General features: G+C 42.3%; 2 protein-coding genes and 1 long non-coding RNA gene across 3 annotated transcripts in view; 2 read left to right on the top strand and 1 right to left on the bottom strand.

Moving 5' to 3' along the window:
- Window positions 1–286: 286 nt before the first annotated feature.
- LOC105357253 (nesprin-2-like) lies at window positions 287–18,201 on the top strand. Its single transcript, XM_078942788.1, has 25 exons — window positions 287–427; window positions 505–666; window positions 3,441–3,502; window positions 7,750–7,845; window positions 7,924–8,001; window positions 8,281–8,373; window positions 8,454–8,650; window positions 8,731–8,930; window positions 9,007–9,107; window positions 9,384–9,470; window positions 9,578–9,691; window positions 9,778–9,912; window positions 9,986–10,150; window positions 10,243–10,355; window positions 10,433–10,601; window positions 10,685–10,781; window positions 10,861–11,036; window positions 11,900–12,052; window positions 12,140–12,271; window positions 12,346–12,444; window positions 12,666–12,833; window positions 15,411–15,566; window positions 16,876–17,421; window positions 17,632–17,766; window positions 17,983–18,201. Exons 2-25 carry the CDS (start codon window positions 600–602, stop codon window positions 18,130–18,132), a joined length of 3,489 nt encoding a protein of 1,162 aa, XP_078798914.1. The 5' UTR covers window positions 287–427; window positions 505–599; the 3' UTR covers window positions 18,133–18,201.
- A 2,344-nt stretch (window positions 18,202–20,545) lies between these two features.
- LOC144990127 (uncharacterized) lies at window positions 20,546–21,446 on the bottom strand. The gene is made up of 3 exons (XR_013654084.1): window positions 21,304–21,446; window positions 20,773–20,907; window positions 20,546–20,710 (listed from the first exon to the last, which is right to left on the bottom strand). It is a non-coding gene; the product is annotated as an uncharacterized LOC144990127 (long non-coding RNA).
- syne2a (spectrin repeat containing, nuclear envelope 2a) overlaps window positions 20,649–27,834 on the top strand; it is an 81,554-nt gene continuing 74,368 nt past the window's right edge. The window contains exons 1-8 of the mRNA XM_023952710.2: window positions 20,649–20,945; window positions 22,776–22,873; window positions 24,700–24,984; window positions 25,071–25,229; window positions 25,318–25,468; window positions 25,886–26,044; window positions 27,415–27,582; window positions 27,665–27,766. Coding sequence (XP_023808478.2) covers window positions 20,649–20,945; window positions 22,776–22,873; window positions 24,700–24,984; window positions 25,071–25,229; window positions 25,318–25,468; window positions 25,886–26,044; window positions 27,415–27,582; window positions 27,665–27,766 — 1,419 coding nt within the window. The remainder of the gene's footprint in view (window positions 20,946–22,775; window positions 22,874–24,699; window positions 24,985–25,070; window positions 25,230–25,317; window positions 25,469–25,885; window positions 26,045–27,414; window positions 27,583–27,664; window positions 27,767–27,834) is intronic.

The following is a 27,834-nucleotide window of genomic DNA, read 5'->3' as shown; positions in this document are numbered from 1 at the left end:
GGATCAAACATGGCACCAGTGGTTAAATAGGGTCAAATGTTCTTCAGGGTTCTACTGGCTCCTGGTTTGCTGATCAGGTCCAGGGAATGTGGGCTGAAAGGGCAGCTGCTTTGCTGCCCCCTGCCCCCCCCCCCCCACCCACCCCCTGGGCCATGTTCAATGTTTGCAAAGTGATAAATAAAACCCTGGCACTGCCGTTCAGGGGGAAAGTGACATTGTGCCGCTTTGCCGTCTCCACTCAGGTGGAGAAAGAACTTCAAAGACTTTCCAAGCTCCTGATGATTCCCCATCCCAGAAATGTCCTGATTCCAGAGTCACCTAAAGTCACAGTTTTCCAGAGGAGTTCTTTGACTTCGGCCTGGACCTGCTGCTGCCCTTTTGTGCCAACTTGAAAGGACAATCACCCAGCTCCCTGCAGTGTCTGCAGGTATGTTGAACACGTCTGACCTTCTGGTCTATTTCTGCTCTGCTTCCTGCATTGATTGCGTGTGTGTGGATCTGCAGAGACGAGTGTCAGCAGCAGGCCTGTGAATTGTAGGAACATTCTCCATATCATTGTCTTGTTGAGCTCCATCTGCTGCAGCTCGATCAGAGCTTCGATGGCTTCAGGTGGAGACAGCGGAGGAATCCCTCTGGACATCGACAACGTCCACATGCTCCTGCAAGGTCAGTCTGCAAACACGTGACCAAGGAAAATCTTCGACACTAACGTTTAAACAGCTCTGCTAGTCCTTTCATAACATGATTGATCTAGAAAACGCTGGTCCACACAAACCCTCTCAGACTCTGAGAAGCAGATGGAGAAACCTTCTGCTGGTGCTCAGAATCAGGACTAAACAAAGTGGACTTTCAGTTTCCATCCACTGAGCCCCTTTTGGGGTTTTTGGGTTGCTGGAGCCTACTCTTGGGGGATGGTGGTGTACACCCTGAACATTTTGCCAGTCTGTTGCAAGAGCACACATTCACAAACTCAAACCCGCTCATAGGGACGATTAAGAGACAACAATAGCAAAAATTGGTCAAACCACCTGTGCGAATCAGTGTTAGTCGACCCTTGAAAGGATGTGCTGAATGGTAACCAGCAAATGTTGACCATCCTTATTCCAGTCGATCACAACAGCAAGAAAAGTGATTTTATAGTTTGCTATACCTGTCTTGTAAATTTGATCATTTTTCAGCAGAAGAGAACCTGAGAAGGAGGTGATACGACATAAAGAGGTCATACCGCAGGGATTGAACTACAGTGATCCCTCGTTTTTCGCGGGAGTTGCGTTCCAAAAATAACACGCGAAAAGTGAAATCCGTGAAGTAGTCAGCTTTATTTTTTTAAATTATTTTACAATGCAATACTGAAATATAGAATGAAACCAAAAATCAAAACCTGTTTTAAAGCCCAAAATTTTTTTAAAACAATAATTTTAATGTAGTAATACATGGTTGGAAACATTGTCACACGCGTATTTCACAGTCCCAGCTGTGTCTCTTCGTCCTGACTCCGCTCCGCTGTAGCGTCTGTTTCTACTGAAGGCGCAGGAGTCTTTCTCCGAGAGAAGAACATTGTTATGGGTAGTTGTTGGCGCTCTTTTTTCTGAGCTAGAAGATTTTTTTAGACGGGTATGCCACCTTAGATTTATATTTGAGAACTGCAATGAACGACTCATCAAATGGTCCCATGCTTGTGCCGTGCGCTGAAGTTCAGTGGCCATTCTCACCATGGTTGCTAAGCGACCAAGTGTTAGTCCTTCCTCATCCTCTTTATCAGTGCACTGTAAAAATATCTGCACTGTAAAAAAAATCCGTGAAGCAGCGAAGTCGTGAAAGATGAAACGCGATATAGCGAGGGATCACTGTATTTAGACTTTGTTTTTCAAAACAAGCTTTTGCTTCATTATCTGGACAAAAACAAGCACTAAGAGGTGAACTTTCAACCAAAACCAAGGTTAGTCAGAGTAGACCAGTATACAACTCCATCCATGTAAGTGACATAAAACTGTCTTTACAGTTCCATTCAACAGGGGAGGTATTTGTGTATTGACTGCACTCACATTTACTACTATTTTTCCCGGACCCTTTCATTCATAACTCTATACTGCAAAGAACCACCGTCACAACATTGGCAAACACACATCTAGTTACTGGCTGTAATAATAAACGAGAATCATCAGCAGATGAAAACATGGGTGTGGTGCAGATCGACAGGGAGGAGCAGGAGCTGAAAGGTTACGCTGAACACAGCATGCCGGTAAGTGGATGAATCCAACGTGACCTCACGTTTCCTCACAGTGATGTTTGAATTTGCAGTGAAGTTGAGTAAATCCCAGGATTCTAGTGACAGTTTTAAACCAAGGCAAGGCAAGTTTATTTGTATAGCACAATTCGTACACAAAGTAATTCAAGGTGCTTCACAAAACAGAAAAATGCATTAAAATCACAATACATCATAGAAATAATCAACGTAAAATGTAAAATGACCAAAGGTCATCAAGGTCGTTACGTATTCCAAACAAGCCTCCAGGTTCATCAAGTATATCAGACAGATTGTTTTTTTATCAGGTGTGTTTGGATGTCCAATCCCTTCAGAGATTGGTTTGTACTCGGGATCTTTCAGGATTCTTGAAATTAGAGCTTAAATCACCAAAGAACCGTCCAGTTTGGAAAAAATAAGGTGTATGTCATCAAAGCTTACGGACTACATTAAAGTTTAAGAAGTTCCTATACAGGCTACATCTCATCTGGAGAGTTTTGCTTGCTAATCTTATTTGAGGTTCACATGCTTGGTGAACAGGGTGGAGGCAGGTTCAGATGCCTGCCTTGGCAGACCCCTAAATAAACAACCATGACTCATGAATGAGAACAAGAAGAAACAGTTTTCTTCTGAGATGGTCTTAGACAAAAGAGCAAATGCCAGCTCCTCCACCATGAATCATCCAGAACTGTCAGGTGCTGCAGAGGTAAAACCTCTCTGCTGTCACAGTCAGCCTGGTCAAAGGTTCACGCCCAAGCATGAGCCTCAGTATCCATGTCTTGTCTTGGAAACCGTCCCACCTTCCTGCAGATTCAGACTCAGTCTTACTTTAGCCTGAAGAAAACGCCAGTCTCCCCTTCTGTTGCACAAAAGGAGCTCCCAATGGTTCCGTGGGGGGGGGTTTAAAGGCTCAACATACATGGGAACACATCCTTGTTGCTAAAAGGCATGGAGGGTCAGGACTACCCATTTTTCTGATGTGGGTAGGTACCTAAATAGCAAACATTGAGGGTTTATCTGCAGCTTTCACTATACTGTAGACTTTGACTAGATTTCCATTTAAATAAGCTGCAGAGGTCTGAGAGCTAATGTTTTGGTCCATTCATTGATCGTTTAGCTCTTGGTACTAATCTGTTTGAGCCTATTCATGACGTTCCTGACAAATGACTGAATATTTTTTCCTTTTTTCAATCAGTGGAGCATGAACAAACTCAGAGAAGGACGTTTACCAACTGGATCAATGCTCAGCTTTCTAAGGTATGTTGGGAGGATGGGGATCAAAATCATTACGTGTCATCTTGAACTTGAGTCTTAGCAAACGCCAAGAAGAATGCAAGCTCCTTGCCTTTATGTTCACCCATGTGTCCATTTATCCCTCCACCTAACCAACCATCCACACACTTATTCATCCATCCATCCATCCATCCATCCATTCATCCATCCATCAACTCACCCACATGTCCATCCACCCAGCTACCCATCCATCAAACTATCAATCCATGTATCCATCCATCCATCCATCTTTCCACTCCTCAATCAATCTTCCAAATCCAATTTTCCCCAGCTTGATTTGTAGACAGAGAACAGGGATTTTTCTGCAATTTTCTGAAACCTACCCAAGTAGTTGATGGTCTTTGAAGCTAATCCTATACATTTACTTTGAATCCAACATCAGTTGAGCCCTGTAGCTGGATCAGCTTAATGCTGGATCATAGTGGAGCTGCTCCGTCCAGCTCTAACAGACCTCAAGCTGTTAACATGCAGCTGAAATATAAATAGAGCTTCCATGGACTAGAAAAGTGTGAAATGTGATCCCACACACCTCTTTATAACCTGGTGTCCCTTGTTCATAACGCTGGTTCATTCTGAATCAGCTGATGTTTTTGACACATAGATAGTATTATAAAAACACACGAGTGTTGTTGACATTTTTGTAGTTTCTGTTGAAGGTTTTTCTCCAATCCTTGACTACTTTTAATTTTTTTTGCTTATTTAACCACCTCAGCAGCCATTGTTTTACTAAATCCTCCAAGATATTGTTCAGCCAAAGATAGTAAATTTTAATCAATAAGTCTTCAAAGCTCCACTCCAATTAATTCCAATCCATTTAAAAGGCTTCCGTCTTTTAATTATAATAATTATGCCGTTTTTTTTTGGCAAAAGTAAAAAAAAACTGTCAATTTCTAGGACATAGTTTCTACAGAGTAATGGGAGTTCATTAGAAATTTACCTCTGAGTTGTAGGTGAAACTGTTAACACAGAGCAACCCTGCCTCCCCTTTCCTTCCCCATTGATGAGAGTTCTCAGTTTCTACATTCTTCCACTATCTTACAGCCCCTCATCCCCTTAGCTTTAAATTGCTAGGGCAACAAAAATGGTGAGCAAAATTGCTGTTATCCAGTCGTACAGTTTTTATCCAAATTCCACCTCAGACGGGGAAAACAAAGATATTCATGGATATATTTTTCTACAAGATAATCGGAAAGGAACGGAGCAGGGAGCTTGTGCCTTGCTTAGTCTATTTTGTTAGTCACAACTACAAGGCTTTTCCATTCAGCAAAATTCCTGACATTTTCCAAAGACACTTCTTACAATCTAGAATCGAGCTTTTAGGGTTTACACCTTCAGCTCTTTCCTTAATAGATCTTCGTCAGCTTGGTGCTCTACTTTTACAATCATGTGATTTAGACTGAGTAGTGTGGCACAATAGATTCCATGTCAAGGTGTTTTCCCGTTACAACTGGCGCCACCGGACACAAAACATCAAAAATGAACCATAAAGTTGTTTTAAATGCATTCCTTGTGACAACCCATTCCTCCACCCCAGCAATGGGGCACAAATGGGTGATTGTGAAAGATCCACCAGGTGGCCTCTCAAAAAAAACATTCCACTAATAATGTACAATTTATGCTACATCCATCCATCCATCCATCTTCCTCTGCTTATCCGGTCGCGGGGGCAGCAGTCTAAGAAGAGATGCCCAGACTTCCCTCGCCTCAGCCACTTCCTCCAGCTCCTCTGGGGGGACCCGAGGCGTTACCAGGTCAGCCGACAGACATAGTCTCTCCAACGTGTCCTGGGTCTTCCACGGGGCCTCCGCCCAGTTGGACATGCCCGGAACACCTCTCCAGGGAGGCGTCCAGGAGGCATCCAAACTAGATGCCCGAGTCACCTCAACTGGCTCCTTTCAATGTGGAGGAGAAGCGGTTCTACTCCGAGCTCTCCGCGGGTGACCGAGCTTCTCAATCTATCTTTAAGGTAGCGCCCAACCGACCTATGGTGGAAGCTAATTTCAGCTGCTTGTGTTTGGGGCATCGTTCTTTCGGTCATGACCCATAGCTCATGACCATAGGTGAGTGTTGGAATGAGGATCGACCGGTAAATCAAGAGCTTTGCTTTTTGGCTCAGCTCTCCCTTCCCCACAACGGCCCGATACAACGACCACATAACTGCGGACGCTGCTCCGATCCGCCTGTCCGCTCCTGATCCGCTTCCCTTACTTGTGAGCAACCCCCCCAGATATTTAAACTCCTCCACATGGGGAAGGGACACTCCACCCACCGAGAGATGGCAAACTACCTTTCTCAGGTTGAGGACCATGGCCTCAGATTTAGTGGTGCTGACCCTCTTCCCAGCCACTTCACACTTAGCCGCAAACTGCCCCAATGCACGCTGGAGGTCCTGGCCTGATGAAGCAGGACAACATCATCTGCAAAGAGCAGAGACAAAATCCTGTGGTCCCCAAACCAGACCCCCTCCGGCCCCTGGCTGCGCCTAGAAATTCTGTCCATAAAAACTATGAACAGAACCGGTGATAAAGGGCAGCCCTGCCGGAGTCCAACGTGCACCGGGAAAAGGTCTGACTTACTGGCTATGCAAACCAAACTCTTGCTCCAGTCATACAGAGACCGGACAGCCCTCAGTAAGGCTCCCTGGACCCCATACTCCCAGAGCACCCTCCACAGAATATCACGGGGGACGCGGTCGAACGCCTTCTCCAAATCCACAAAACACACATGGACTCGATGAGCGAACTCCCACAATCCATCCAGCAACCTAAAGAGGGTGTAGAGCTGGTCCACTGTTCCACGACCAGGACGGAAACCGCACTGTTGTTCCTGAATCTGAGGTTCAACTATTGGACGGATTCTCCTCCCCAGTACTCTGGCATAGACTTTCCCAGGGAGGCTGAAGAGTGTAATTCCCCGATTGTTGGAACACACCCTCCGGTCCCCTTTCTTAAAGAGGGGAACCACCACCCCTGTCTGCCAGTCCAGTGGTACAGTTCCCGACTGCCACACGATGCTGCAGAGACATGTCAACCAAGACACTTCCACAGCATCCAGAGACTTGAGGTACTCAGGGAGGACTTCATCCACTCCCGGAGCCTTGCCACTAAGGATCTCGTTGACTACCTCAGTGACTTCAGCTTGGGTAATAGGCAGCCTTACCCCAGAGTCCTCATTCTCTGCTTCTTCAAAAGAAGGCGTGTCAGTGGGATTGAGGAGATCCTCAAAGTATTCCTTCTACCGCCTGACAATGTCCCCGGTTAAAGTCAACAGCCCCCCACCTGCACTGAAAACAGTGCCTGTAGAGAACTCCCCTCCTGAGGCTCCAGAATTTCTTCGAGGCCAACCGATAGTCCTTCTCCATGGCCTCACCGAACTCCTCCCAGGACAGAGTTTTTGCCTCCGAAACAGTCCGGGCCGCAGCTCGCTTAGACTGCCGATACCTGTCAGCTGCCTCTGGCGTCCCACAAGCCAGCCAGGCCTGGTAGGACTCTTTCTTCAGCTTGACGGCATCCCTTACTTCCGGTGTCCACCACCGGGTTCGGGGATTACCGCTGCGACAGGCACCAGAGACCTTGCGACCACAGCTCCGAGCAGCAGCAGAGACAATGGAAGTGGAAAACATGGTCCACTTGGACTCAAACTCCCCAACCTCCCTTGGTACTACCTCTTCGAAGTTTTCCCGGATGTGGGAGTTAAAGACTTCCCTAACGCAGGGCTCAGCCAGATGTTCCCAGCAGACCATCACAGTGCGTTTGGGTCTTCCAAGTCTTTCCGGCCTCCTTCCCCGCCAGTGAATCCAATTCACCACCAGCTAGTGATCGGTGGACAGCTCTGGCCTTCTCTTTACCCGAGTGTCCAAGACACAGGGCATAAGGTCGCCTGAAACAACTACAAAGTCAATCATTGACCTCCTGCCTAGAATGTCCTGATGCCAGGTGTATTGATGGAAACCCTTGTGCTCGAACATGTATGCTATATATTTCAAAACAGCTCTTTACCTAAAAAATTACCATAGATTGATGTTTGGTGTGAACTTTTTTTTATAGAGTTAGTTAAAAAAAATGTCCTTTCTGGGACCAGCCTCTAGTGGTCCAAGTTTGAATTTAGTATTAGAATATGTGCAACCTCCCTTACTGACTGGAACAAGTGATTTCAACAGTTGTCTGCATTCAACCAATGGCCACTTACCTTCCTCCTGTGTTCTGCTTCAGAGAAGCCCACCTTCGCGCATGTCCGACTTGTTTTTGGACCTCAGAGATGGTTCCAAGCTGCTCGACCTGCTGGAGGTGATGAGCGGTCAGTCGCTGGTGAGTCTCTTTCTGTGTGAGCTGATAATGTGCAGCAAATCCATGTGAAGTGTGCTGACAATTATAAAATGTTGGCAGCCAAGACAAAGAGGTCGAGGGGTTTTCCAGCAGAGAACCAATATTGAGACAGCCCTGAACTTTCTGAAGAAGAAATCTGTAAGTCACCAAGCCAACATAGTTTTTGTGTCCTTTCCATTAGTTTGTTTTTGGTAACAGCAAATGGATAACAAGAGTTTTGATAAAAATTATTCAAAAAATGAAGACACAAACAGACATCTAATCTTTTTGTAATCAATTTTCTTAAAAAAAAAAAGAAAAACTCTTAACGCAACATTTGCAGAGTAGACCAATGTCTAAAACTTGGGAATTCAGACTTACAAAGTTTGAGGCTCAAATAACAGACCATTATGAGGTACCGTACTCTTTTGGCTGCAGATCAAGCTGGTAAATATAAACATCTCCGACATCATTGAAGGGCGGCCATCCATCATACTAGGCCTCATATGGACCATTATTCTCCACTGTCATGTGAGTATCACGCTCAAATCTCCACTTTCTTCATATGTTCTGTTCTATTTGATAACTTGTGACTCCTGTGTTTGTTTCAGATCGATGAACTGGCCAGTGCTCTCTCCTTCAGCTCTCGTCATTCTTCTCTCGACTCCTTGGCTAGCCTGGACTCTTGGTCCGACAGCCCGATCTCGGGCAGTCCAGTCCCTGCAGGTCGGACCTCTCCTCTTCATAGACGCTTCCGTATTTCTGCCAAGAAGGCCCTGCTGATGTGGGTCAGGGACCAATGCCAGAAGTGGGTTTTTGTTCTGTTAAGATCCGTTAGGTGCTTCAACTTCTAGGTAACTGTGACATAAGAAATGACCATTTGTTCAGAGTTCAGTGCTCCATCAGCGTGAAGGACTTCAAGGCAAGCTGGAGGAGCGGAGAGGCCTTCCTAGCTATCCTGTGCTCTCTCAGACCACAACTGCTTGATCTTACACTAGTGAAGACCAGGAGCAACCTGGAGAACCTGGAAGAAGCTTTTCACCTGGCTGAGAAGGAGCTACATATCCCTCGCCTGCTAGAGCCACAAGGTTAATGGAACAAAAGCATGTTTTAGGTTTCATCAGTTGGGAGAAATCTGAAAGGGATACATTTGGTTTTCTTTAGATGTTGATGTGAAAGATCCTGATGAGAAATCCATCATGACTTACGTGGCACAGTTCCTCCAGTACTCCAGTGACATGCCAGGGCCTGATGACCATCTGCAGGTAAGAAAGTCAAGCAGATATTTGAACAGTAAGTAAGAACAGTTTGCTAAAAGGCACAGCTAACTGTGGGTGTGAACGGTTGCAGTGCAAAAACTGCTCACCAGTGTCAGTGTGTCTATGAAACAAAAAGAAAGCTCTATGTGAAGGCAGGTTTACTCCCATGAAATTTGGGAGAATTGGGTTGTGGAACATCTGCCTAACTTATTTACATTTACTTTTACCTTTTCTTACATCTCACTCTGATTTTCTTTACACTCTGACCTGTTGGTGGCGCAGCTCTTCCCTCAGCTTCCCTCCTCTTTCTCAACTGACAGCTCACCTGCTCACATCACTCCAGCAGTCGCAGTCTCCTCATTACGTCAGGTACAAGCTATTCCTCCATGAAATGTACATCCTTCCAGTCACTGCAGATTTAGCTTTAACCCAGTTTGGATTTGAACATGTGACTGCCTTTGCTTGTGTACTGTCAGGTACCTTTGAACCAGCGCGTGCAGGAAGTGATCTGCTGGCTGCAGCAGGCCACTCAGGAACTGTCAGAATCCTGGACAGCTGCAGTGGGATCCAGTTATGCAGAGAAGTATCAGGTAACGCAAGCAGCAGCTCAACCCTTTTGGTCAAATCAAAGGTGGAATAAATAAGTAAAAAATCTGTTCTGTTCTTATTTCTTCAGGTGTTTAAGAGGTTTGCTAATTCTGCTGAGCAAAGAAGAACCGTGATGAGTCTTTTTGCTGCAACAAAACGCAATGTTGAGCTGAGACAGGAGCAGCTCACGCTGAAGACAGCGTGGGATCATTTGGAGGAAGAGGTGAAAGAATTCATCACTTCTTTACTGTCCTGAGTTTTTGCTTAACTTGCTGTTAACTTGTGGTACTTTTTAGTTGGGGAAGTACAAAGCAGACCTGGATCAGAGTCTTCCCCATCCTCTAGACTCAGTTGTTGTGTGGCTACAGCGAGGAGAGGCGGAGCTGCAGAAAGATGGGGAAGCATCAACAAATCACGCAGAAGCTGCAAGAGAAGCAAGAGTGCGACAAGACAAACTGAAGGTGACTTGAGGACAGATCAGTCACATCAAAATAATCCCATATGCTGACGATGTTGTCCTTCAATATGCATAACAGACAATCATTTTTTCCAGACTTTGACTGAGGAAATCAGTCATTACAACAAGATTTTGGAATCCTTCAAGAACACAGATTCTTCTGGAAATCTAGTCGTTCCTCCTGAAAAGCTTGATGAGCTAAAAAATCGGTGGGTGAAATGATAACTTTTTATTTAAAAAAGTTCAAACCTGCATGAAACCCTAATGCACTTCAATGTGACATTAGATTAACCAACGTCAGAGTTACAGCTAAATATGATGGAATCAAGGTGGAATTCCGGGAATCCCTGCACACCGTCCTGGACCTCCTGAATCACATTGGTGCTAAAGTTCAGGCCTGGAAAGGTCCATATGGATCTGAGAAGTCCGTTCATGTTCTGTTGCTAGACTGGCATGTGAGTTGGGGTTTTTTTTAGGAACCGATAAGCAAACTGTTCACCAGCTCACAAAATGTTTTTCTGTTTGCGTAATTGGTTAGGAAACAGTTGCGCGACAAGGTCTCCACTTGATTTTGATGGACGCTGTAAAGACTCTGAAGGAGAAGGCGAAAGCTTACAGAGGAAAACCTTCTCTAGGTTTATATCACACACATCACAGACAGAACAACATCTTTGGGTCCATTTGAACCCTTTTTCTGCCATTTTCTCTTGGTAGGTGAAGAGCTCCAGTGTGTAACCCGTCAGGTGAAGGAGTCTGAACGGGAAGCGGAATCGGTCATTCAGGCTGTGACCACCGTTAAAGGGACGATGGAAAGAGTGGCGGGTGCCTGGAAGACTTACAACAAACACCTGACCTTTCTTCATCTGCAAGCTCAAAGTCCTGTTGAGGAGGTGGAGTATCATCCAGCTGTTAGCTCATCAGATGGTTGCAGTTGACCCTTAAAAGCAACTCCAATCATCTTTTCACCTACTTTCAAATCGTTCCCAGTGGTCTTTTAATTATAATTATGTAGATTTTAGCCTAAATCAACAAACCTGTGTCGTTTTTTGGACTTTTGGCATACTCTCTTGCTAGCTTACAGTCCCTCATAACCCCAACCTAATATTGCAGGTAAAACAAAAATGGCGAGCAATATTGGAGCTATCCACCCGTACAGTTTTGATCCAGATTCCAGCTCAGACGAGGAAAACAAAGACCTACGTGGATTTGTCCGACAGTGGATGTTTTAGAATGAAGTAGAGCAGGGAGCTTGTGTATTTTCTACCTCACAAATACAATTTTTTACAACCTTTTTTCGTCTGACCCTGATTCATAACGATTTGAAAGAAATACTCGGAAATTCAATTTTAAGTTTCCTTATACGTATGTATGTGTCATCATGAAAATGTCAAAAACAAACGAAAACAATTTTCATTGGAGTGGGTATTTTACAACGGAGCTTAAGCTCCAGAGCTGACATTCTTTCAACTACTGTAACTCTTTAACCGTTCATGCAATTAAGGTAATTCCAGTGGATTCTGAAGCAGAAAGAAGCACCTTTGTCCAGCAATTTATGTTCGTGATGTGTTGCACGTTGGTGCCAATTCAATATGAATTCAATTCACTTTTCTTTATGTCAGAATCAGCCGATTTACGTTGATCACATAAACGGTTACAAAGTTTCAGCAGTTTAAAGAGCAAATGTTATCTAGTTGTCACCAGCAAGATCTCTGGTGTTAAAGGGTTAAAACTTTGACCCTTCGCTCTTTTGTAGGGTGTAAATGAGTGGACTTCACGCCATGCTCAGTTGAACGAGGCCGGGAGTTTTCTGATTGAAGTGAGCGAAATGGCAACGAGCTTCGCTCTGACTGAGCAGCTCAGCAAAGTCAACAAGTCATGGGCTGAGCACATAAGGAAGACAGTGTTTGTAAGAAGACATGCATTTGATCGCATGCAGCAGCGGATATTAATATTTAGAAATGCAATAACCTTGGCGATGGTTGTTCTTTCATAGGAGGTTCCATCAGGGACCTGTCTCGTGAGTCATCAAGTGGTGAGTTCAATTATCCAGGAGGCCAGTTTGCTTCTGAGAAAACCAGTGGAAGTGGCTTCTGTCCCACTGAAGGCTAAAATACAGACACTGCAGGTTTGCATAGTTGCTGAATTGGAGGAAATATGTTTGGTGTGAGTAGCTTTATTGTTTTCTTTTGTCTCCTGTAGTCACTGAAGAAAAAGTTATCTGCGATGGACGGTTCATCTTTTATGGACTCTCTAGACTCTGAGGCAAGAGATGCAGAAAAGCCACAGCAAATTGTACAGGTACAAGTTGGGACGCAGAAACATCACTGACCTGCACTCTACCATAATTTCGGCACTATATTGCACTTCAGACTAAAAGGCGCTTTCAGTTTTTTTTATAGTTTATTTTTAATTTTTATTAAGACTTTTAAGTGTGCCTCTGGTGCGGAAAATATGGTGAATTAGATTGAGATAAAAAAATGTGAATTTCTTGTCATTTGGATTCTTTGATTCCTTGAAAGATGATTGTAGAAGCAGAGAGGACCTGTGCAGAGATGCAGCGAGCTGCGTCCAGGCTAGAAGCAGGTCTGGCAAAGTTAGACCACTGGAGCTCAGGGGCCCTGGACTGCTACACCCAGCTGAAAGAGAAAAGGAACCGAGGAGCCCATGGGTCTGAGTCAACAGCCAAAGTCAGCACATATGAAGTTTGTGCTTGTCTTTTGACTTCAGTTGATGCTTTATTTTTCTCTCCTTACTAACCCAAAGGCACCTAGGTATAACTGTAAAAGTAGACTCACATTGGGCAATTCCCATGCGTTCTGGCTTGTTTTACTGGTTTAACTGCTCCATGGTCTACCAAAAGAGTGAAACGATAATTACAAAGTCTATTTCTAGAGTTTACAACAACAAGCTGCTTGCTTTCTACCGAAATGTTGCATTATACAAACATTGGACAAAAAGTCTTTGCAGTTTGTAAATCAACAATATGTGTCCATTTCCTCACCAACTAAGCTTGACTGGGTATAAAGGGGGGTGCCTGTGTGTTGCCCTGGAACCTAAGTCACATTGTGTGCGCAGGTCAGTGAGGAGGAGAAATAGTGCTTGTGTTTGAGGACCCATTCTGCAGCACTCTTACACATGATGGCACCAAACATGCTCAAGTAAAACCTTTACTTTGATGAAAACCCCTCCACCAGCACAGGATATGATTTGCGACTCCCCTTTGTGGAATGCCCGGTTATACATTATCGACCATTGCATCAGTCGTGTTGCATCTCCACTCCAATCATTCGATATAGTTCATAGTAAAGTTTCCAGTTTTGCTTGTGACCGTCTGTAATAACTGCAACAAACTTCTTTCTGGATGGCGTTTAAACTTTTCAAGCCTGATGATGCAATTGTCCGCAGCATTTCAGTGATTAAGTATTTTTTTATTGTGACATATAGGGATCTTTTAGATTCAGTTTTTTTTATAAGGCTTGATTTTAATATGCAAAGTTTTTCTGAAGATGTTTTCAAGCCTGTGGTTAATTAATAATGCAGACAAGACAAGGTAGATAGTACATCACGTTTTATTTTGTATTTTAAATGCTTCCAATAACTGTACTTTTGAAAATGAATCAAATTGGAAATCACTTGCCTCCTGCTCCATGTAAAAATCAAATATAACTGAAGTTATAGTTGCATGAGAAATATGCAGTGAAACTGAAGTGCTTTTGTTTTGGAACTGAGTCAGAATAAAATAATGTCTAACCCTTGTTGTATTCAGAAGGCAGCAATAGCGGCCCCGTCTACAAAATCCTGGGATGTGGAAACAGCAATTTTCTGGATCAAGTTTGCGCTGCCACTGCGTCTTCTGATTGCTCAAAATAAGTAAAGGTTAAATGGCACGATATGCACGCGATTGTACTACAGGCGTAAAATTCCAACCCTGGATAATCTCATCATCTTGTGTTGCATTTTGCAGAAATTGTGGTAATTCCCTTCCAATGCGACCCCAGCAATTACAAATAGCAATGAAGGATAAACTGGGCCTAAGCCATATTCACATAAAGTCACAGTCATACTGTGTGACAAAAGTCATCGAAAAACCAAAGGTTGATGGTTCTTCTTCTCTGTTCCCTTAGATTTGACCGTGTCTGGGAACATGGAACCTGCACCTTAGCACATGTTTATCCCCTGACTGGACTTCCTCTAACCCAAGTAGCCCAACCAGCATCATGGAATCATAATTTCCTGTAAAGTCCTTTGAATTATCAAGAGCAAAATTTGCAGGAGAACCATTGGGTGAAGTGGACCAATCATTTTTTATTTCCTCCCCCACACACTAGATTCAGCAAAGTGAAAATGATGCCTACAGTGGGAGGGGCCTTGACCTTGACTGCACTTTACTTCACCCAATCTAGAAACATTCTAAAAACGTCAAATGAGCACAACAAAGTAAATTTAGGGGTTTGTTGACTCCAACCTCCTACCAGTTAAAAAGAGTTGAAACAATGTCAGGCCCAAAATAGTTTGAATAAAGCATGCCAACATTTGTTATGAGGAAAAAAGTAAGGATCATAAAAGATTTTGGCACTAGACTGTGCGTTCATTTTTGGACAAATTTTCTTTTTTTTTTTTTATTCTTTTTTTCAGCAAACAATACAGACAGTGCAATATCTAAACAACAACAACAAAAAAGGGCAACAACAAAAATAAGAAGATAAAGAGAAAAGAAAAAAAGAAAAAACCCTGCTATTTTACTATTACGTGTTTAAATAGAGGTTGACTTGCTATATACTGTTGAAATAATCAATAAATGGTTGCCATGTTTCATTAAAAAAGGTTTTCTTGCTGTCTCAATGAAAATTTGATCTTTTCTAAATTTAAGTATTGCATTATGTTTCTTACCAAATGAAGATGTGTTTGGGGAAATTTGCTTTTACAATTAAGTAGGATCAGATGTCTAGCGAATAGGGTAACATAAGTCAGGACATTTTTTGGGACAAATTTGGATCAAATTTCTGTGCTCCTCTTTGAACTGTGGGTACATGAAGACCTGCAATATATGGTCCCGAAAGTATGGTTATGAAACACCTTTAATGCTCACCTGGTTTGAGGTCTTGGTGTGAAGACACTACCATGGATTATCTGAGATTTATCTCACTAATCTGTGTCTTTCTTTGTGGAATGATCACGAAAGCTCCAGCGTCCTCACCATCTCATTGGTGGTAAAATGGATCCCTACATTTGAAATAAACACTAACATTTCTGCTCTTTCACAGGCAATGGTCTCCCAGGGGTGGCAGCTGGCTCAGGAGGTGAAAACTGAGAGTCAATGTTTGCAGGAACATGTTGAAGGCCTGCAAAAACACTCCATGTTGCACTTTAGCATATCATTCCTGCAAAGCAGGGTTTCAGCATCAGAGACCCACTGCCAGGTACTGTAAACTGATTCATTATCACCATCTGAGTTTGCCTGATTTATCAAGACCTAAACCCTCAGCAAGAGACCAGCTTTGGTGTAATAAATTAAGTTCACCTGTGTGAAAACATTTTAAACCCACCAAATACACATGGAAATTTAACAAAACCGATCCACTCTTCAGGCTAGATTTTAGTTATGCTAGTACACAGACACTTTATTTGTTGCACAATGTTGCCTTGGCAACCATTGGGGTGAACGGAGCTGCCAACATTTTTAACCTATGTTTTTCTTGATCCCATTAACTGTAGTGGCCCCTCCCCCCTCAGGTTCCAAACAGGAAGTACCTGCTGGCTCCAAGAAGCTCCCAAAGATTTTTTATAGAGAAATAAACAGCTATTACAGTCATTCTATTTGTTAGAATAATCATTCTTGCTCTGACATAGTTTTCTATTTCTGCAGTGCAAGTTATTTAAGTTATAAACTGACTTGACCAATCAGATGCCTCAATTGTCACAAAATGGGCAGACGGCTGGTTCCAATTGCAGCAGGTTTCTTAGCTAAGTTAAAAGTCCACAAAGCTAAATCAGGGTCAGGCAGGCAGGGATCAATAATGAGTATGGGAGAATCAGAGAAGAAACAGGAGTAGTCAGACGAGATTCGGGGCAGGCAGCAGACAAACTGAGTCAAAGATAAAACAGGGTCAGGAAATCAGAAGATCAGATGCAGATATAATGCTCAGAAATGAAGAGTGGCACAAGCAATACTTCGCACTGAGTGAGGCTCAGTATAGTGCTTAAGTGTACTGTGAGTGATTGGAAACGAGTCAGGTTTGAGGCATCCAGGAACTGTGTGCTGAGGTTACTGGGAGATGTAGTGCATTCAGTACTCTGGACTGGAGTCAGTTCCCGCTGGTGACCAGAGGGGAGACAGAGGTCTGACTTCTGACATCAGTAAATGTGGTGGCTCCTGGCCCCAACATCCAACATTTAAAATGTTTGATCACTTGAGTTGTGAACTTCCAATAAGCTCATTCCTGATTAGAGAGAGTGGTAGAAACATTGACTCAGACTGACTCAGACCAACATAGTGGCATCTGTATCACCCAAAATAAAAGGTGACCAATTGGAATTAATTTCATTGGTGTTGCAAGTAGGTCAGTTTTTATGGTCCAGTTCTTATACAGGACGTGCTTGATCTCCATATCAATGATTCCACCATTAGAAATGCACCATCTTACCACAGTTTCCTTTTGGCAAGCTCAACCTTCAGCTTTGCGCTCTAGTAAACTTGATCAGTAATTTTGTCTTCTTTTATGGAACCAGGAAATTCTTGGAATGTTTCAGGAGCTTGGGTTCCAGCATGACTTTGGAGAATTTCATCAGGAAACAGTTCACCCAGAGACTGGATTGTACGTTGTGGCGAAAACCAGACATGTTGAGGAGGTTGTGCCGCTAACTCTGTACCAGACATCCCTTCCAAGGACAGTAAATTTGCATGGCTTTGAGTGTAATCTCGCAGATGATGGGAAGCTGCTTCCCAGAATCCATATGGGTTTGGTTCAGGAGATCTTGCCTGCTGGAATGGACACCACTGCTCGGTGTCCAGAGAAGTCCTTCACAGAAGAAACACCCACAGAAACTCAGAAGATCAAGGTCCAATCCAGAAAAGGAATGTTGGCAAAAACGCCACAGAATCCTTTAGTTTCACAGCCACCTCTGATGATCTATAGCGAAGTCCGGTCAAAAGCCCAGGCGATGGCAAAGAGTCGGCTGCAGAAATCCGGGCTTCGTCTGCACGGATGCATCCAGCAAGCACTGCTGATGTTTGCAGGCAGACAAATTTCAGATGTTCCTCCCAAGAAGACACAGGTACGCTACAGAAGCTTTAGATGGGGAAAGCTCAACTTAAGTGTTGAGCTGTCCTCTTAAATGCTCACAGTGCTTTAGTTGCAATATCCAGAACTTAAGACTGTTTTCATATTATACGGTCGAGTTTCATCAGGGTCTGTGGTGTGTGGCTTTGTGCAGCTGGCTTTTGTGTTTTTGCACGCTTATCCAACTGTGTGTCCTTCTCTGCAGAGAGCTTTAGGAAGTCTGCAGCCTTTTGTCATTGAAGAGTTCTTGGGAGCAGTGGAAGGCTTTAGGGCCTTCACCTCTGGGGCTGAGGTGCAGGATTTGCTCCAACTGTCTAACTCTGTGAGAAAACAGTGGGAGGTACGCGGACAGACAATAATCAAGACTCATAAACGAGTTTGAATAAAAACTAAACACCAGGGAAAAGCTTACTCATGTTTCAAAATGATTTCTGTAGTGAAGTGTTGAATGAACTTTCATTGACTAATTCCAACTGTCTGCTTGTTTTGGTTTATGCTTACCAGCTCCTTTGTGAAGAGAAATCTAAAGACTCTCAAAGGTGTTTCTTCTTTACAGACTATCACTGACAAAGACACACCTGAGCAGAAACGGGTCGAAGCGCTAAAAGAGATTTTTGAAAACCTGGCACCGTGGAAAACTTCAGTTCCTGTGAGCGATCAGCTGACTGGTCAAACCAGTGGAGCGGTTATCCGGGGCAAAGGGTAAAGTACGGCAGATGCATGTATAAAAACAGTAATGTTAATTCTAATTTGGTTTAAGTGATCAAGAATTGATGAATACAGCTGAAGTTTATGAAAATAGAGGAGTATGTGCATTAGCTGTAGTGGGACAAAAAAGTATTTAGTCAGTCACCAATTGTGCAAGTTGTCTCACTTAAGAAGATGAAGGAGGCCTGTAATTGTCATCATAGGTAAACCTCAATTATTAGATAAAAAATGACAAAGAAAATACAGAAAAACCCTTTGTCTGATTTTTCAAGAATTTATCCGTAAATTATGGTGGAAAATAAGTATTTGGTCAATAACAAAAGTTAAACTCAGTACTTATTTACATACCCTTTGTTCAACAGTCAAACGTCTTCTGTAAGTCTTCACAAACTGTTGCTGGTATTCTGGCCCATTCCTCCATGCAGATCTCCATGAGAGCAGTGATGCTTTGCGACTGTCGCCGGGCAACACAGACTTCCAACTCCCTCCAAAGATTTTCTTTGGGGTTGAGATCTGGAGACTGGCTAGGCCACTCCAGGACCTTGAAATACTTCTTACGACACCACTCCTTCAGTATCCGGGCAGTGTGTTTGGGATTGTTGCCATGCTGAAAGACCCACCACGTTTAATCTTCAATGCCCTTGCTGATGCGAAGAAGGTTTTCACTCAAAATCTGACGATACATGGCCACATCCATTCTTTTCTTTAAATGGATCAGATGTCTTGGTCTCTTTGCTGACAAACAGCCCCAAAGCATTATGTTTCCACCCCCATGCTTTACAGTAGGTATGGTTTTTTTTGGATGCAACTCAGCATTCTTTCTCCTGCAATCATGACAAGCAGAGTTCTTACCAAAAAGTTCTATTTTGGTTTCATCTGACCATTGGACATTCTCCCAATACTCTTCTGGATCATCCAAATGCTCTCTGGCAAATTTTAGACAGGCCTGCACACGTACTGGCCTTAGCAAGGGGACACGTCTGGCCCTGCAGGATTTGAGTCCCTGGTGGTGTAGTGTGTTACTGATGGTCGCCTTTGTTACTTTGGTCCCAGCTCTGTGCAGGTCATTCACTAGGTCCCCCGTGTGGTTCTGGGATTTTTGTTTACCGTTCTTGTGATCATTTTGACCCCACAGGGTGAGATCTTGTGGGGAGCCCCAGATGGCGGGAGATTATCAGCGGTCTTGTATGTCTTTCATTTCCTAATAATTGCTGCCAGAGTGGATTTCTTCACATCAAGCTGCTCATCTATTGCAGATTCAGTCTTCCCAGCCTGGTGCAGGTCAACAATTTGGTTTCTGGTGTCCTTAGACAGCTCTTTGGTCTAGGTCATAGCGGAGTTTGGAGTGTGACTGTTTGAGGTTGTGGACATGTCAGTTTTATATAGATAACCAGTTCAAACAGATGCCATTAATACAGGTAATGAGTTGAGGACAGAGGATCCTCGTATAAGAAGTTACAAGTCTGTGGAGCCAGAAATCTTGGTTGTTTGTAGTTGACCAAAGTCTTATTTTACAGCATAATTTACTTCTTTTTTTTTTTAAATCAGATAATTTGATTTTCCGGATTTGTTTTCCTCTTTTTGTCTCTCATAGTTGAGGTATACCTATGAGGAAGATTACAGGCCTTTTCTTATCTTAAGGTTGAGAACTTGCACAGTTGGTGGCTGAATAAATACTTTCCCAACTATGTATTTTTAGTCAAATCTTTCACTGAAAAAGTACAAATCTGAATGACACAGCAACACTGAGGGCAGGAAGGGCACATTTTAAGTGTAAAATGTGTTTATCCCTAAAGGTTGTAGCAACAATAGGAATTTTGGATGACAGCAAAGTCAAAAACTGGCAAATTTCATGACATATTTAAAAAGTGTGTTGTGGAAATAAAATTCCTACAGTATTAGGATTGCCATCTTCTGGTAAAGTTAATACAACTAAATTGAATTTGCATCTTTTTTATGCTACTTTGGAGGTCTTAGAATTTACAGAGACATTTTCATCATAATGTATCAATATGTGAAAATGTTTTATAATTTATTTTCAGGTTCAAGTAAAAAATAGTTTCACATATTTTTGGGTTGCTATGAATTATCATATTCAAATTTTCCTCCGCAGTTTATAATCTATTAATATTATATTTCCTAAATGTGACTTTACCAGTTGTTTATGGTTCTTTGCTGCACAAATTTCTCCCTTTGGCATCTCTCAGAGACATTTAGTCAGACAATGATGGTTTGTGTTTATTTTTGAGAATTTATCATTATGTAATGATTCTTGCCCAAACTATTTTCATTACGGTCTTGATTAATTGTGTTCAGTTCCCACTGTATCTTTGGTAAAAGTTGGTGTCAGTGGTTTATCTGCCAAATGTGAAGTAAAATTTCAAAACAATAACATTGCTTTGAACTCTCCGTGAATTGGACAGACTTTATTTAGAAAAGGTCTCTATAATCCTTGTAGTCTGTTAATCTGGATGAGAAGACTGCATAACTGAGGGCCTCGGGGTCCCCCTGATCATGGCATCTTATCTCAGCAGGAGACAGCATCTTGAAGGAAACACCCCGCTGAGCCTGACAGACTTTAAGACAGACAGTCAGCCAGGCAAGAGTCTCAGACTGGATCAACAGGAAGACCACTCACCCCTTTTTGATGCAACTTTTGAGCAGCATCATGTAGACACCTCAGTAGAGGGTGAAGAGCCCCTGATTCATTGTAAACGCCAAAAACCTTCACTGCGCGCCAAAGAACAGAGGCTGGTGGTTCGTCTTCTGGATTCTGGAGAGAGCAGTGGGGAGAGGTACACTCAGATACAGGTATTCTCAGTCTCTCAATCATGATGTTTTACCTCTAAGAATTTGGCTTCCTGAGACAAAAGTTTCAGTCATTTACCCCAAAATCCCTGTTGCATTAACTTCTGTTTTAACTTAAGGCTTTCCAATTGTTGCATTTTTCTATTTTCAACTTTTAGAATTCAATAATTAGTCCAAACACACACATCAAACAGCGTAAAATGTCAGCAGTGTTACAGTCACAGTTGTCATGTGAGGGGGGCTCGAGAGCAGGTAGGACCCAGACGCAGAGACGGGAGGCAAAACGGTTTTGGGACTAGAGGGTTTAATAAACAAACAAAAAGCGCTGCAGAGCAGGATCACAAAACAAAACAAAACTCACTGTGGCGTGGCATGAAACATGGAACATGGCATGACGGGACGACGAGGCATGAAGACGTTAAGAGACGTTAATGGACCAGCACAAGAGGAAGGCAGAGACAAGACTTATATACAGACAGGGCAGACAAGACACAGGTGAACATGATCAGGGCAGATGGGGACCAAGGAAGTAAAACTCAAAAACATGACACAACAGGAAACCTTTCAAAATAAAACAGGAAACAGAACAACAACAGAACAAGAACTAAAACAAAAACCAAGACAAAACAAACTTAAACCATGACAACAGTATTTGAATCTTGCATTCTTTCTCCTTCTCCCTTGACTGTTTTTAAAACTTAATTCCACACTTTTATTTTGAAATGCCTGAGGATTAAATTGTTTTTCTGTAGCTTTTCTCTACTAATGTGGCACTAAACAGATTTATCACTGCTGCTGGTGGAAGGTTTATAATGGAACAAAACACTTTCGGTTTGTGCCTCATTCTAAACTGATTTAAATTTAGTTGTTCATCTGTTTGATTCCTTATTTTGGTAAAACAAATGCACAAAAACAAAATGTATAATTAACAAATGGTATTTGTTTTTCTTTGTTTTTCTAATATAGTTTTAGCTAATTAAACATAGTTGTGGTCAAAGACAGCTTCCCTGGGGGATAAATGTTCTGGAATTTCTTACACAATAAAAGGAGTGTCATCTGCAAAGAGATGAACCCTTCAGCAATTTCAACTTCAATGCAAACTGTGGTTAATATAGAACATTAGGCTGGTCTCAGGGATGTTATCTGAAAGACTCCATATTTTTAATATGTAGGGCAAAAAGTTAATCAAAAGTCAATTGTATAAAAACGTCTTCATTTAGCTTACTGGACCAAATTCATACTATTACCATATTTTTCAATAAGAGCCTTGAATTGACAGTTTTCAATATCTTATATCAGATTCTGTCAACAGCTTGTTTGTTACATGTGATAAAAAATGTCAGGACTCAAATTATAGAACTAATACTTTAAATAAAAATAAAAACTAAAGGAGGAAGAATTGAAAAGTGTGACGAAGCAGATGACCTGACAACCAGTCATTTAAATCCACTGGGGATGATTAACTAAAATAAGGATAATTTTTTTTGATTATTAAATGAAACCAGATGAGACTCAATCAGGGGGAAAAAAAGCCTGAGAAAGAACAAGAACCAAGAAACACAACGGACACACAAAACAAACCAAAACAAAGGACACATCCTCACATAGTATGTACTGTATACGTTTAACATAGACTACTTTAACTATCTCAAAGAAATCTCCCTTAACCTGTGTGTGGCCCTTTAAACACACCTCCCTGGTAAGAAACAGACTTGTAATTGGCTGTTGGTGTTGTGAAGGCTCAGCATGTCACTAATCCTCTGTTATTGGATCTCCTTTCTGTTTCCTGTTTTCCTTTGAACCTGTTAGCATGAATCTCTCCCATCTTTGCAGGCAGTTGTCTGGAGCAACGCAGTGGAGTCCAAACAGGAAGCAGAATGGACTGTGATTCCAGAGGTGGAGAGATCCTCTGAGCAAAAAGCACTGAAGGGGTAAAGAATGTTGGTCTATTTTTAGTAGTGATGGCCTTCAATGAAAAAAAATGCAGTGACATGAATGCAGATCTTAATTTATTTTGAGGGAGAAGTCTCTTTGGGGGCTGTAATCTCTAGTTTAGCCTGAAATCAAATGGTGTTGATGTCATCTAAGTGCTTCCAACTTTCAACCCTTCTGTGGGTAAAGTAGTTTGTTGTGACCTTTTGGTTGCCGTGCTGAACAGGTCTACTCAAAAGTTTACAGTTTTCAATATAAGTTTTCCAAATGTTGACTGAGAGTGACGAAAAAACCCATCTTTTAAGCAAGATTTTGTGGATTTTCTTATCATCTACCATAAAAGGATGCAAGAAAACCCTCGTGGCCAGAAGAAATTTGGTTCTGCCAAATGAAATTGTAAAAAGACAGCCTCTAAGAAGCTAATCACCTTACAGCAACCATACACTTTTTAAAAATGTTTGGTACTAACAGACAAGTTTGCCATTTTTTTACATAAATTTTCAGATATTCTTTGGCAGCCAAAATGTGTCACTGCCTCTTTATTACCACTGTGACCTTAAATGAGTCTCTTCATTTTCCACCATGTTCTTTTTTATTATTATTCAATCAGGAACTGTGTTTGCTACAAAGGTTATTGTTAAGCTTTAGCCTCTGTGTCAATAAAGAACACCTCAACATCAAAGCATAAAATTACGAATGAAAACAGAATGCTAGTCAAATAAAGAAAAAAACTGAAAAAGCTGTATAAAATTTCATTCACATGTTAGAATTCAGCACATTTGAATTTAGCCCGTTTTTAGCCCACATATTAGCATTTATCACATCACACATGCTGAAATTTAGCACACCATGTAGCATTCAGCACAGCTGTTCGCATTTAGCTCACTTTGCAGCATTCGTTACATATTTTTGCATTTAGCACACAAAGTAGAATTCAGGATTCATGATAACTTTTTACACGGTGGCTGGACAGTTCACTTGATTGGGTGTAGGACTGTCACGCAAACCTGGGTTCACCTCCCAGGGTGTGCAATGAGCAAAGTCCAGTGTGGGTCCATAAGAAAGACCCTTTGTGCTGCTGCCTATTTGACTCTGGCTACAGGGTTGTGTATCTGGCTCTCTGCCTCCCTCTCTATGCCAAACTATCTGTGCAAATCAGTGAAAACTGATTTGTTGTGGCGACCCCTGCAGGATTGGCATACAGGAAATCAGGGTTTGTTCACCACAGCGCGAGCTGAGATGAGTTTCATTCAGTGAGGGTCCTTGAGGGACTCTTGAGGGGCTCAAAAGGGGGCCCTTGTCTGGGTCTCCCTGTGCCGTTTCCCAGCCCCGATAAAATCCAAGATTGTGTCAGGAAGGGCATCGGGCTTAACTGTATTTTCTTCTTCTCATTTTGTCATAGTTTAGGTGTACATATGATGAAAATTACAGGCCTCTCTCAACTTTCTAAGTGGAACAACTTGCACAATTGGTGCAATACTTTTTTGCCACACTGTAGATAGATGAAGGTGTCATCCACTGGGTCAGGTTTGCAAATAGTTCATGAGAAAAAAAACAACAATATTTCTCATTGTCTTTCCCCATCAGTTAGGGGGTGGGATGTGTGAAAGGAGTAGGGGTCTGTGTGTAGGTACGGGGAGGGGGGGCCTTTTTTATTTTTTTTTTATTTTTGTGCTTGTTTATTTAAATTTTCATGCTTGTTTTTATATTCTTTTGTTTTGTTGCAATGTAAAAAGCACTTTTTTATGCTTTTATATGAAAAGTGCATTATAAATAAAGTTTGATTGATTGATTGATTGTGTGAGTAAACTTAAGTGATTTGCAGCAGAAGGCCATCAGTGGAGGACCCTACGGACCAAATGGAAATTCTCAACACGGAACAGGATGGAGAAAGCAATGCAAAGTCTGAGGCGTGGACATCTGAGTTGGACCCCCTGAAAACCAAAGAACAGAAAACAGAAAGGAGAAGTTTCCAGATTGAGAAAGATGGATCAGAGAAGTTGGGTTTTGTCCAGAGAAGAGGTGAATTGTTGGCAAAACTGAAGGAGACGAAGGTCATGGCAGAGAAACTGGAGCTAAAGGAGCCCAGCTTACCAGCTCTACAGCAGAGGTACAAGCAAAAAAAAAACTAGAACTAACTTGTCTAATGAGACCAGTGATGATGAAGGCTTCTTTGGGGGTTTCCATTATCTGCAGGACACGGGTCTTAATGGAGCTGGAAAGTCTCCTCGCTGGCCTCCTTCCCGAAGTTCAGCACATACGTGGCACCTCCCCACCATCAGAAAATCTCCATGAGGGTCAGTCAAGAGAAATAGAAGAACTCTGGGAGGAGGTGACGAAAGCTGTGGCCGAATGGTGAAGATGCAAGGGGTTTAGACCGATTTTGATCTCAACGGTAGATGCATTTCTAAGCTTCCTGTGTGTTTGTGATGTTCACATGCAGCCTGGAGCAGTGCTCAGCCCTGACGGACCTGCTGAGGAGGTTCCAGAGCATTCGTGCAGAGATGAGTGGAACCATGCAGAGAGCTGAGGGTGCCATCAGCCAACAGGCCTTTTACGTGGGGAAAGAAAACCTGTTAAGGCTTTACGCAAAGGTTCATCTCAGAAACAACAAACTTCACAAAGATCTATAGCTGCATAACAGGATGGCTTTATGAAACTGAGTTTGAGAAAATACAAAATCTGGCCGTCAAATCTATGAATCTATTTAAATTTACAAGATTTTCTTGAGTTTTCTGCTGGTAAAGAATGTTTTTTTAACTCGTTTTAAAAGTACAAGTTCATAAATGTAACAATGTGAGTGCCTACTGTGTTGAATTCAAATGACTGATAATGTGAAAGAATTGGTTGTAGAATGGAAAATTGATATCTTATTGAACTGTATTTGAATAGAATCCATTTACGAACTTGTTACTTAAAATCAAATGAAGTAGTTTGCTGATACCCGGCCGTAGTTGTGGTATTTGGTCTCATTTCAGTGAATCTCGAGTCTTTGTGCTTTTTTTTCTAAGCTCAAGGAAACACGATCAGAACTGAACGATCTCGGGGAGAACGTTGAGGATCTCCGCAGAGTCTGCAGGCAGCTTCATGCTCTTCTCCGTCAGGTTCCTGGCTGCACCGCCGCGTCATTCCAGGGCGAAGCAGAAGCTTTCATGGACCGTTGGTTGGATGTAGGTCCATCGCCTTTACACAAAAATGTTATACGTGCTGTGCTGTCTTGTGTACTATCAAAGTAATTCTTTCCTGTTTTAAATCAAACTAATGTATTGTTCTCATAAAAGACCAAACCCTTCTTGGAAAGTTCATTTGAGTGACATGTTGTTTGGCTTTCAACCAACAACAAAGGACTTCTAAATCATTGAGATTTGTGGCTGTTGCTTGGTAACTCTGAGCTTCATAGGTTTTCTATAAGATTGAGGTCCAGAGACTGACTTGTCTACTTCTTGACATTAATGTGCTGCTTCTTAAGCCATTCCGTGGTTGCCTTGGCTGTATATTTGGGTCATTATTCTGTTGGAAGACCCATCCACCACGCCTTGTAAGCCTCCTTGTGGATGGAAGGAGATTCTCATCCAGCATTTGAGAGTAAATGGCTCCACCCATCCTCCTATCCCAACTGAAGAAGTAGCCCCGTGCAGAAAAACACTCCATGCTTGACTAATTTAGTGCTAATGCAGTGTAAATTCTTACTAATGGTGTTCTTGACTGTGGTTCAAGATCACCATCTACCTCCTGCTGTGTTGCTTTAGGCCTTTTTCTCTCTGTTCTCATGATCATGGAAACCCCACCAGGTGAGAGCTTGTTTGGAGCCCCAGGCCTATAGGTGCATTGATGGTTGTGTTGTAGTTCTTGTATTTTGTCTCAGTTGCACCAGCAGTTGTGACCTTAACCTCCAGCTTGTTGCTGATGGTTTTGTAGTCCACTCTGGTCTTGTGCAGGTCTACAATCTTCTCCCTTAAATCCACTGAAAACCCTTTAGTCTTTCCCATATTGGAGAGCTTGGAGTCTGACTGATTGATTCTGTGGACAGGTGTCTTTTCTATAGGTGATTAGTTCAAACAGCTGTCTTTAATTCTGTTTATTGGGAGAGTCTTAACTAGTCTGTGTGAACCAGAACTCTTAATGGTTACCAGGGGTTTCAAATATTTATATCTCTCAATTAAAAAGAAATCCATTTATTTAAACAGATTTTTTTTGTGATTTTCCATCTCTCACTGTTGAAATGAACCTACCATTAAGATGACAGGCTGTCTATTTCCTTTTAAGTGGGCAAACCTATAAAAGCAGAAGGGATGACACACTTATATCCTCCACTATACACGTTACTCAATACAACCAATGAATCACCCAGCTCTACTTGTAATGCGATTAAACAAAACAACCCAATACCATTATACTCCCACTGCCATGCTTAAGAAACAGAATTCGTGTGCAGCTCATCTCATGATACCAAAGGGAGAACATTCAAAACCGAACATTATTTGTTTGAAGTTTGTTGTGATGAGGTCTGATGACATGAGTGAATGTCTTACTCTTGCAGGTGTCAGAAAGAACGGAGTCTGGCCTCGATAATCTGCATCTCTGCTTGACTCTGTGGGATGGAGTTCTTCATCTTGAGACAGAAGTGAGCTCCTGGACCAACCACAAACTAGCAGCATTTGCTCAGTCTCCATCCTTTGAAAATGAGAATGAAATTGAGACATTAAAGGTAAACATTGAGCTCTGGGTTCCTGTTCCTTTTCCTGTTTGCTGATGTTTTCTTAAAATATTGTTTCTCCTGGTGTCTTCAGCACGAGATTGTGACTCAAGAGGAGAGTATTGAGCACTTCCACAAAAGAATCCTGGAGATTCAAGCACTGCTTCACAGTGCGGACGTCCCTCTGGAACTGCAGGTGTAGTTAGAAGCTCACTAAGTTCCTTTCAATGGCTGTTGGATTAACCATGACAGATTTTAAACTGA

The sequence above is a fragment of the Oryzias latipes genome, chromosome 24 (genome assembly GCF_053564925.1).
Source record: "Oryzias latipes strain Hd-rR chromosome 24, Olatipes_Hd-rR_3.1".
NCBI classification, from domain to species: domain Eukaryota; kingdom Metazoa; phylum Chordata; class Actinopteri; order Beloniformes; family Adrianichthyidae; genus Oryzias; species Oryzias latipes.
The sequence above is the reverse complement of the archived record's forward strand: the minus strand, read 5'-3'. Positions and strand labels throughout refer to the sequence as shown.

What these genes read in the sequence shown, in the direction of transcription:
- LOC105357253 (XM_078942788.1), top strand. Translation starts at nt 600, where the DNA reads ATGGCTTCAGGTGGAGACAGCGGAGGAATCCCTCTGGACATCGACAAC. An exon ending in TTCTGTTGCTAGACTGGCAT is followed by an intron (nt 10,602 to 10,684) that starts GTGAGTTGGGGT and finishes GTAATTGGTTAG; the next exon opens with GAAACAGTTGCGCGACAAGG. An exon ending in GGTCTGAGTCAACAGCCAAA is followed by an intron (nt 12,834 to 15,410) that starts GTCAGCACATAT and finishes GCTCTTTCACAG; the next exon opens with GCAATGGTCTCCCAGGGGTG.